This window comes from Asparagus officinalis, chromosome 4 (assembly GCF_001876935.1).
Source record: "Asparagus officinalis chromosome 4, Aspof.V1, whole genome shotgun sequence".
Lineage (NCBI taxonomy): Eukaryota > Viridiplantae > Streptophyta > Magnoliopsida > Asparagales > Asparagaceae > Asparagus > Asparagus officinalis.
Window position 1 is genome coordinate 38,085,978 of NC_033797.1, and position 11,726 is coordinate 38,097,703.

The following is an 11,726-nucleotide window of genomic DNA, read 5'->3' on the forward strand; positions in this document are numbered from 1 at the left end:
ACTTATGTTAGGTAATGGGGGATGAGGGTGAAAGAGGGTGAAGGGAACTTTTAAAATTAAAACAATTATGGAAAGAATATTTTACTCTCTATCTAATTTTTAACAATAAAATGACTTAATAGCATGTGAAGTTATTGTCGTAATTTTATATATATTCCCTTCCCTTCCCATCACTTCATTAAAACTTCTCAAACGAGGTGAAATAAGTTTTGGTTCACCTTACTAATTTCCCAAGCAAGTTTTACATGTTACCTTCCCTTACCTTACCTTCCCTTAACTTCTCCTATGTTACCTTAACTTCCCTTCACTAGCTCCAAATCCAAACAAATCCTAACTCTCACAGCGATTTCATTAAATTTTTTTTACAGTTCTATGGCTCAAAATCAATACAATCCTCCTAACAAATTAATCTTCAGAAAAAGAAAAGCCCCCATCCAGAAATCCTTACATAATCTACAAAGACAACAACTACAAACTAAAATGACAGATGGGGTTCCTCTTTAATAAGAAACAAACAAATGAAATGTAGTTTAGGGCAAGACATAGTACTAACCAATCAGTTTCATCAAACAGAAAGACCCCAAGTCCACTTAAATAAGAAAATCTAAGTAAAATTAAAACAAAACCATTAAACAATATATTTTTTAAAAAAAAACTTAAAAAGAAATTAATCATACCAAAGGAGCTTCGCATACTGAGGTGGGAGCCCACAACTTTAACAGCGCTCTCCCCGTTGAGCGGCTTCTCCTTGTGAGGTGATGAAGCCGTCATTTGTGGCTTCTTACTCTTGTGAACTGAGGAGCAAGAGCCCATGATTGTTATTGATATGTAAACAAAAACAATGCCCTTCTCATCTCAGAGCCCAGGAAGCTCTCATCCCTGTTGAGGGAAGAGGAAAAAGGTGAAGCGAAGTACAGAGAGCAAGTCAAATAACAATAAACAGCAATAATTTCAATTGGCAGAGAAAACGAATAAGGTTTCACCCTGGATCGATGGACTGAGTCAAAGAGACCCTTTTGATGGCAGAGGCTCAGAAGCTCTGTTCTCTATAAGATTCTCTAGAGAGAGAGAGAGAAGGGGGGAGGGCAGAAGGGGAGTTTTTTCTTTGAAATTAATGGAGTAAGATAAATCTTTGAAGGAAGGAAGAATTTGGACTTGAAAGGGAAGTTACACGAAAGGAGTGGCATCGAAGAGTTACTTGTGGGCCCACTAGAAGTCAGTGGTGGTCTTTTCTTATAGTTTAGTATGAGATTAATGTGAGTTTGCATAATAATAAAACGAATGTAATTGTAATTAGAATTTACATTTTGATTGTACTACTATCTTTAGATGGGATACGTATATGTTAATAATATAATTGTTTGAGCTGGTTCAAATATCTTTAGTGGGTTTTGTTGGAGTCCACTTTCTATCAGAACCGCTCGCATGCGCTGGGCGGTTACGAGCCTTTAACTGGATAAAATGGAGGGACACAATGTAAAATTTGCCCTCCATTGTATGGGTCAGAATCACCCGTAACCCGTCGCGTACGGTTGGTTTCTGATAAGATGAGCAGTCTATATTTGTCTTTGAGAGAGAAGTTTAAAGTGTGAAACTAATTTAGGGGGCTATTAGACCAAAAATGATAGTTATTAAGTATTGCATCTTATTGGGCCCACATGGATATTAATGGTGGCTTTTATTCTCTTTCATTCCTACACTTTGATATCCTTTTAGCAGTGCTTGCATCCTTTTATATATTTTCATAATGGGGAAAATGTTTAAGTAGTTACCTATGACTTCAAATATATGCTTATATGGTAAAAGAATATTGTACTAAACTTTGTAATTCTTAAATGCCTAAGTATCATAAAACCCCTCTTAACTTTGAAAATATCAGAAAACCCCTTAAGTTTACGGGTTATCAGGAAACTCCCCTTAACTTTGAGATTTTATTAGAACCCTCTAAATTAGGGGGGGTTTCTGATAAAATCTCAAAGTTACGGAGGGGTCTCTGATAAAATCTAAAAGTTAAAGGGGGGTTTTGTGATAATCTCGATACTTAAGGGAGGTTTTCTGATATTTTGAAAGTTAGGAGCGATTTTCCAATAATCATCCAAAGTTAGGAGGGAGTTTTGTGATAACCCTGATATTTAAGGAAGATTTTTTTGATATTTTGAAAGTTAAGAGTGATTTTCTGATAATCATCCAAAGTCAGGGGGTTTTTCTAATATTTAGCCTTTTTAAATCGAAAAGTTAGGATTGTCCAATTCTATCTTATTGATTAGTAACAGTAACACAACCTCCGTCAGAATAAAGAATATCAGGTAAAATCACTCAACCAGCTAGCTTAAGCTTTTAATCTAATCATGACTGTTCTCTTAGACGTATATTTATAATCCCCCTTGCAGTCTTGCACTTCATGGAATTTGTGGAGCCACTTCCATGTGAAGCAAGAATGGATTCCCACATAGTTATTTAATTTGTCACATGTGATATTTATATATACTTCCAAGTTCCAAATCTCTCATCTCCCTTTTGATTTTAAAATAGAATGCAAGCATATATGCCCACAGTGCCATGACAACCAATGTGGGGGTAAAGCACCAAACATTTGCTTGTAATTGACTCTTTCTCCTACATACTTTTTTACTTTTGTCTTCCCATGTTCTACAGGAGTATTAATGGGTTGTTTGGTTCGTTTCCTAGATATAGGAAAATGCATTTTCATGTACAAAAACACAAGTTTTGAGTTTTTTAAACTTTTCCAAGAAATAGATTGTTTCGCTTTGATTCGAACAAAAAAATGGTGAAAAACCAATGTATTTATTTTTCTTGTGTTTGGTTCGCATGAAAAAAAAAGGAAAACTTTTGTTTATATGGCAAAAAGCTGACGTGGCTGCAGTTTTCGTCGATTTCACGAGGTTGAGGAATGAATTGGGGGAGAGAAAAAAATCTGATGTGGCGGCGATTTTCACCGAGTTTTCCTTCTTCAACTCTAGCGAACCAAAGATGGGAAAAAAACCGACGGAAAGCTTATATCCTACGTGGCCACGAAAAATCTGATGTGGAGGTGGTGTAAAACTTTTCCTCCGAGTTAAAAAAAGAACCAAACAGCCCCTAATTGTAAATGGTGTTAGCTTCTTCGTTTTCTCCCATGTTTCCAACTTGGACCGATCGCATAATTTAAGGGGTCAAGGGCTTGCAGAGAAAGTTAAGGAGCTTTTTGCAGCACGGAGCTTTTCAAATCCATCTCTAAAGTTCTATAGGAGCTTGTGTCAGTGCCTATATATATATATATCTTTCCAATTTTAGCATTTGCATTGGTAGAAGGTATCGGTGCCCAGTTACAGTTAACCAATTTTAATTACTTTTAAGTCCACCATCAATTAGATCCTACATTCTTATAGGTGATACAATATGGTACTGGGAGTTCTACGGACTTAGGAATCGTTACTTCTTAAATAGTTTTTTTTTCTTTTTTTTCTTTTTTTTGGGTGTCATCTCTCCTGTCTCCCTTCGAGAAATATAGATTAAATAACACTTAAATACCTTACAGTTTTACTCGATTTATACTTACATATCTTTAGTTGTTTTTCAAAACATTTATATATCTATGTTATTTATAATTTTCAAGGTAGTACTCTATAGCATGTTAATTTTAGACTTGTTCATTAAATTTTACTGTTAAACCTATCCCGGTTCTATTTTAAAACATAATTACGAAATGTTAAAAGTAGAAATTTGGTAGGCATAGAAAGAGCATTTGACAAACATTGTAGCTAAAAAAGGTCTACAATTAGCATTTGAATGTCATACATGAAAATTCGGAAGAAATTTTTGATGTTTGCATAATATAGGGTACTGACATGCTAATGTTGAATAAGTTCGGGAATATAGATGCAACGAAAAATAAGTAAGGGTACATAAAGTAAGCAAAATTATTGTTGGGGGTTTTACTACCTGCACTACAATCTCGGCAACATGGAAACCAAACCATAATCACAAGATAGAAAACACCCAAATCAAGAAGAAAGAACACCGAGATTTAACGTCTACATCAATGGGGCAACAATACAAGAAATTCACTATGTACGTAGAAGGAGAGCCTAACAAGAGGAACCACACCCAACTCTCCGCTCTCAGTCTCTCAAACTCACATGCATAATCAACCTCTCATATTCTCTCCTAGACCCTCTCCTTACAATCTTTTCAATAGACAAAATCTGTGAAACTCTCTTCCAACCTTGCAATCTTTCGCACAGATAAAGACTGCGAGACCTTCCCTCTTGCGTGTTATTCTTGAATATAGTTTACGCTCTAGATTACAAGAATAGTGACACCCTCCTTTTTCCTCTTTTGTTTTCCTCCAATAATTGAAGACTGTATATAGAAATTAAAACCATACATTTAATCTAACTTTCTAATTAGAATAGGATACAAACTCTTTATCATGATGAGACTCAATCTCCTAATTATGATAAACCTCTAATTCTATCTAATTTTCATGAAGTTATACAAAGAATCAAAAATACAATCCCAACAACTATAAGGTATTTCCTACATAGCAAAAATTTAAAACTAACTCTTAGTTTGCCCAAAATTTAGATTTTTCAATACCAACCAAAATTCTTTGGTTTAGTGAATGTTTTTGCAATGTTTAGGTTTTTAAGGGTTTGTGTTTATAATTTACGGGTTTTTAAGGACCGATAGCAATTTTTCATATTATTAATTGGGTGATATGATACTTTTAATATCGTTAAAAGTGTTAACACAGATAACCATGGTGCAAAAAGATAAGATACAAATTAGGTATGACACTTATCATATATGTAATTGCTTATCAATCACGGATATTAATAAGAATATTAAAATTTCTCGAAAAGAGGAACCCATATCCATATCCAAAAAATTGAATCAATGTACATTTAAAATAAGAGAAATATATATTCATATAACACAGATAAATTTGCAAAATATATAAGTGATATGTACAAAGAGAGTTCATTAATATGTTCTGCATGTCAACAAAGTTAAGATAAAGACGAATCATTAAATTTGATCTCAAATCCAATAGTTTAATAATCGAAAGAATTACAACTACATGTATATATATTCAGATATTCTATTTACGGATCTAGATATTTCACTACATATACCCACACTTTTTTTTTGTCAATGAACTGAAATTTTATTCATTTCCCAATTTTGAAACAATGTGTAGAACAGCAAGGAACCAGAAAGCCTGGAAACCAAAAGAAAATTTACAAGTTTTCAAGTAACTCTTTTATATGCACATATATACTGTCATTTTGAACTTTTGAAAAAACTGAAAGTTTGATATCTCTAAAAGTCTGAGCAAGTTACATTTCTTTTGCTTGAAAGGTTCTAAGGTTCCTCTCCTTCCAAATCATATAAACTGTAGTAGAGAGACACATCCTCTTCAATTTTACCATAGAGCCCTTGCCTTTCAAATTAGAGGAGTACCAGTTCAAAATCAGACTCCAAACACAGGTCCTCCACCTATATCTCAGTCAGTCCATCACCAAGTTCCAGACTTCAGCTGAGTATTGACACTCAAAGAAAACATGGTTCCTAGTCTCCAATTGGTGACCATTACACAGGACACAATGAGACTAATTGGTGACCATTCGGCACAATCTATCCTTGGTGAGAAGTCTTGAATGACAAGCTAGCCACAATACAAAAGAATGTTTAGGATATAGAAAGTCATCCCAAACAGTTTGTGCCCAGGCAGCTACGTTGGCAGGCTGGACAAGAGTCCTATACACCGCAGATAATTGAAGATTTCCATCAGTGTAACATTCAGCTATAGCATTCTTTATATTATCAGCACTTCCAAACTTGTGCAGCAACATATCTCTCACCTTAAGGAGTTGTCTCCACATCAATGAATCATTTGACTTGGGTTGAACAGCCTAGATATTTTTATTCTGTAAATAGTTCCCATGTATCCACTTGATCCATAGTAGATCATTTTTAAGATGAACCATCCATAGGAGCTTAGTAGCAGCATCATAGTTCCAGAACTTTGCTGAAAAAATCCCCAGACCCCCTTGCTTCTTCCCTTGACAAACAGATTCCCAATTCACCAAGTGAAATTTATGACCCCAAAGAAATTCAGAACACAATCTATCAATTTTCTCCAAAACTTTTACTGGCAAAATGTAATTGCTAATCCAATATGTTTGAATGCCCAGAATAACAGATTTAATCAATTCAAGTCTGCCAGCATAATACAAACATATTTTTTGTTGCCAGGATTGAAATTGATTGCTGATTTTTCCAATAAGGCTAGAGCAATCTATATAAGAGAGCCTTTTTGCATTAAGTGGAAGCCCCAGATATTTCATAGGTAGTACTCCCTCAAGGAACTTTAGAAAGTTGCATATCTGAGCTTTGAGGCTGTTATTAACTCCACTCAGGTAAACAGAACACTTGCTTGAATTAGCTTACAAACCTGAAACTTGACCAAACTCTTGAAGACATGCTGAAATTTTCTCAATAGAGTTCATGTCAGCTTTGCATAACAGTAGCAAGTCATCGGCAAAAATCAGGTGATTAATCTTCAGTCTAGAACATTTAGGGTGAAATTTGAAAGAGGAATCATCCTTTAGAGCATTAAGCTTTCTAGATAGGAATTTCATCCCAATGACAAAAAGATAGGGGGGAGGGGATCCCCTTGTCTTAAGCCTCTAGCACCATGAAAATAGCCATGCAGTCACCCATTAAGTGCAAGAGAAAATTTTGGGGTAGAGATACATTCCATGATCCAACAAATCATATTATTAGGAAAGCCCAATCCAATCAACATGCTCCTTATGAAATCCCAGCTAATAGTATCAAAGGCCTTCCTCAGATCAACATTCAAAATAGCTCTTGATGCTCCTTATGAAATCCCAGCTAATAGTATCAAAGGCCTTCCTCAGATCAACATTCAAAATAGCTCTTGGGGAGTTGTTTTTCCTTCCATAGTATCAAAGGCCTTCCTCAGATCAACATTCAAAATAGCTCTTGGGGAGTTGTTTTTCCTTCCATAGTGCTTAATAAGATCATGAGTAAGCAAGAAGTTGCTGGATATAAGCCTCCCTTTTACAAAAGCACACTGAGCATCATTAACTAAATAGTCTATAATTTTTTCCACCCTACTAGCAATAACTTTTGAGATGATTTTATAGATGACATTGCAGCAGGAAATAGGCCGATAATCAGCAGCTGAGGTAGGGTTAAGGACATTGGGCACAAGAGTAATAGAAGTAGTATTAAGGGAACCCAAAAGAATACCTGAGTGAAAGAATTCCTCATTGGGCACAAGAGTAATAGAAGTAGTATTAAGGGAACCCAAAAGAATACCTGAGTGAAAGAATTCCTCAACTGCTAGAAAAAGATCCTCACTGATGATACTCCATGCAGCTTTAAAGAAGTAAGCATTGAAACCATCAGGCCCAGGAGCCTTGCTATCAGGCATTGAAAATAATGCTTGCTTACTTCCCTAGAAATAGGAGAACTCAGTTCATGCTACTGAGCAGAGGTTAAATTAGGACCATTAGAGATTACACAAGGATCAGTAGTTGAGTTGGCCTTAGCATATCCCAGCAACTTCTTATAGTATTCAATGAGCTCTCATGTAATTTCAGGCAATTCTGTAATTCTAGAGCTATCTGAGTGTATATAGATAAAATTCTGTTCTGGTGCCTCTTTGATTTCATAACTGAATGAAAGAATTGAGAGCCATTATCTGAATGAAGTCCCCATTTGATGTTAGCTTTTTGCCTCAGGAATGAATTTTCATTTTCCAGCAAAATAGTATATTTCTTAATGCAATCTTTCTCCTTTGATATCAAAACAGGATTATAAAGGTCAGTACTCAACTTGGTTTGAATATCCAAAAGCTCAGCTTGAGCTCTTAAAACTTGTTGACTAATATTCATGTAATTCTTCTTGTTTAGGTCCTTGAGAGCATACTTGAGATTTTTGAGTTTTGAAATGACTAATATTCATGTAATTCTTCTTGTTTAGGTCCTTGAGAGCATACTTGAGATTTTTGAGTTTTGAAAAAAGTCTGTACATGTTATACCCCCTGGTTTAGGTCCTTGAGAGCATACTTGAGATTTTTGAGTTTTGAAAAAAGTCTGTACATGTTATACCCCCTGACATTTTGATTCCAGACTGATCTCACCACTTTTAAAAAATCAGGGTGTTTAGCCCACATATTAAAGAATTTAAAATGTTTTTTTCCTTCAAAATTGTCATCTCCAATAGCAATGAGACCAGGGGAATGATCAGAGCAAAGAGGCATCAAATATTCCACTTGACTTCTAGTATATTGAGAAACCCAATCTTAATTCACCAATGTTCTGTCCAGCCTGCTCCAGACTCTTATTTCAGTATCTTGTTTGTTGCTCCATGTGAAAAAGCAACCGGTAGTTTTTATATGACTCGGCTGACTAGATGAAATAAATCCTTGAAAGTCATCATTACCATCTCCAGATGCCTGAGCACCTCCAATTCTATCATCACCATTTACAATGGCATTGAAATCCTCACCCACCAACCATGGACAATCAACACTCCTTTTGAAATCTAATAGTTCTTCCCAAAGAGTTTTCCTTTCATCATTCTGATTGTGAGCATAAACTGCAGTGAACAAGCATGACAATTTACCATCCTTAGACTTCATATCACAGTTGATATATTGATCAAAGGATTTAACCACTTGAACTGAGAACATTTCACTATCCCACAAAATCCATATTCGAGCATTATTTGCCAAATGCTTATTAGATAACCACTTCCACTCTTTTGTAATTTTTTTACCAATAAACTGTAATTTCTCATCACCAGCTATTTTAGTTTCCAAGAGAGCTAGAAAAGAAATTCTGTAATCCTGAATAAACTTTTTCACTACCCCATGCTTAGAGGATTTATTTAATCCTATAATGTTCCAAATAGCCAAATACATTTATTAAAAAATATCCCCTCTATAAACATTAGAGGGATCAAAACCAAAAATTTGAAGATCAAGGATAGATGTACTGATATTTGAGACTGAAATATGTGCACCTCCTATCTTCTTCACACTGCCCAGTATAGCATTGAGATCATCTGCTACAAATTTATTGCCAGACACCTCAGTTTCCAATAAAGCAATGATAAAATGCTTCACTAACATGAGATTAGAGGATTTGCTAAATCCTCTAATATTCCCAAATGCTAATTGTATTAAAAAGATAAGCCACCCCTTTCAAAGAGGTCTAGACTATGCATTTGGTGAGCCAATGGAGAGAAGAGAGATGCTTGGAAATATGAAGTTCCTACTGCATCTTTAGCATCTGGATTGGCTCTCCTTGAAGTTTTCCCTCTATTGACACTAGAAAAACCAGTTGAATTGATAGTTGGAGAAGAAAATTGTGGAGCATATACCCATATACCCACACTTGTATCATATTGAATAGATATGTGTACCACTTATATATAACATATATGTGTGTATGCGCACGCATACGCACCGAATATAAATATGTAGTAACCACATCTGTATCTTAACTGATTCGGATATATCTGCATATATGAATAATTTTTTCAGATATATTGGCAATATATGGAATATTTTTTGCCCAGAGCCCCACCCCCCCCCCCAAAAAAAAAAGACCATCTGAATGCCAAGCTTAGTCATTCACTACGTACCCATAGTTATAATTCATTCAAACATTCTATTAAAAAAATTCATTCAAACATACTGACTATTCTGTATAGCCATTTTGCTCAGTTTAATCTTACACTTAAAAGAAATTATAATAGTCTTTTACCTATTTGTTGTGCGCGGAAGCCAATTGCTGTGCTTCGAGGAACCAAAATAAACGCTGAGAGAGAAAGCCAAACAAACCAAAATAACGGCACAAACACAAACAAACGAATTTTACGTGGTTCGGTAAGTTGTCTACGTCCACGGGGCAAGAAAGGGATGGAGTATTCACTAATAGAGAAGAAGAGTACAAACTGAGATTACAAATCACTCAAACTCACCAATTAATCTCACCTGAGATTACAAATCACTCAAACTCACCAATTAATCTCACCAACAAAGCTCTTAATCTCTCAAACAAAACTCTAACCAATAGCTCACTCAAACTCACCAATTAATCTCACCAACAAAGCTCTTAATCTCTCAAACAAAACTCTAACCAATAGCTCAGAAAGATCTCTCTTTTCTGTGCTCCAAATATCCCCACAACAACTCCCGAAATAAACCCTAAAACGTGTTTGATATTTATACCAAACACAAATCCAAATCAGAACAGGAAACTCAAATATGGGCATGACCCAATACGCGGTCGATCGCAACGGTCGACCGCGACAAACGACAGAACCCATAAAATCAATACAGGGTTTGGCGGTCGACCGTGACAGTCGTCCGTCACCAACTCCAGAGCCTCGGATCTGATTACAGGGTTTGGCAGTCGACCGCCGCGGTCGACCGCACGAAGTCCAGAATCAAACCCTGAGCTGTGCACGTTTTCGGTCGACCAGCCTAGCCTCATGGTCGACCGAACATCACAAAAATTGTTTCCATGTTTCCAAAACATGTTCTTCTCCAATTCCTTCGCCAATTCTACACTTATCCTTCTCTTTTTGTACTTCACTTAATTACTCTTTATGGTAGCATCTTTTAAGGACTCATCGACATCCATACAAACGCGCATCCGAACTCAATATGGGAGACAAGGGGGTGGATACCTCTTCAGTGTGATCGAGGAAGACTCGCGTAATTGAGGCTTCATATTTATCACCCATGACGATGAGGTGACGGCTCTGATTAAGGATGTGACTCAAACATCCGTTTTCGTGGTGGCCGCGCTTAAATTCTACGCAAATTATTAGCCACGTCTAGTTTTTGGTGTCTTTTCTATATTTCGTTTTCGCTGCGAATATTGCCGAACAGCGACTTGTTGGCACGAGTTAATTAAAATTAGCTCAACTTGGTTACAATTTGTGGACGCATGATGCGTGAGGAATATTCAGGGTGTCTAATTAATTAGGGTCCAAAATTAAAGAGAGGAATAGGAAGCTCATGGGAATGTCTCGCGTGCGCAACAATGCGAGATCTTGATAAGAACTCCTACCGCTAGAGCTAACGCACATATAATATTTTGAAACTATAACTAAGGTTTTCCGTAAGTACGTGACAAAATATGGTGAAAGATATAAGAAAATATTTTAGAACCGCATAAAGTTGTATCTTCAAACTAATCACTTTCATGTCAATTACATTGTCTCAAATTTTGTTTAAAAACACAATTGGATATTGTCAGAAAAAAGAGGAATTAGGGAGTGGAGTTCGGATAGGAGTCCATCTCATAACCCCTCCGCATGCGGGCGGATGATTTTGAGCCTTATAATGGGGAGGACAAAATATCCATTTGCGCCTATTTGTTTTATGTAAGGTTAAGAATATTGCCCCCTTGCATGAAAAAGGAAATTAGGTATCCTTTTTGTGCTCTTAATCTGAATTTTTTCTGCATCATGTTTATGCTTTGAAGTTGGAATAACCAAATACGCTTTGGATTTTAAAGTAGGAAATTAAAAATTTGTTCAATGATGCAGATGAAAATTATTATAAATAAAATGAGGAAATAAATGTTCAAACAAGTTCGGGATGTGCAATCGAGGTTGCGTGATGAAAGAAATTTCTGAATGTTTATAGCTCTCGTTCGCAATCACCTTTA

At 35.9% G+C, this 11,726-nt stretch overlaps 1 protein-coding gene across 2 annotated transcripts in view; it reads right to left on the reverse strand.

Annotated features, from left to right (window-relative positions):
• Positions 1 to 1,135, reverse strand: part of LOC109837215 (uncharacterized protein At3g27210-like) — a 5,215-nt gene extending 4,080 nt beyond the window's left edge. Inside the window, exons 1-2 of one of the 2 annotated variants that reach the window (XM_020405361.1) lie at positions 984 to 1,135; positions 678 to 879 (exon numbers count right to left, since the gene is read on the reverse strand). In XM_020405361.1, coding sequence (XP_020260950.1) covers positions 678 to 813 — 136 coding nt within the window. In that variant the 5' untranslated portion in view covers positions 814 to 879; positions 984 to 1,135. The remainder of the gene's footprint in view (positions 1 to 677; positions 880 to 983) is intronic. The other variant, XM_020405362.1, reaches the window with a different exon arrangement.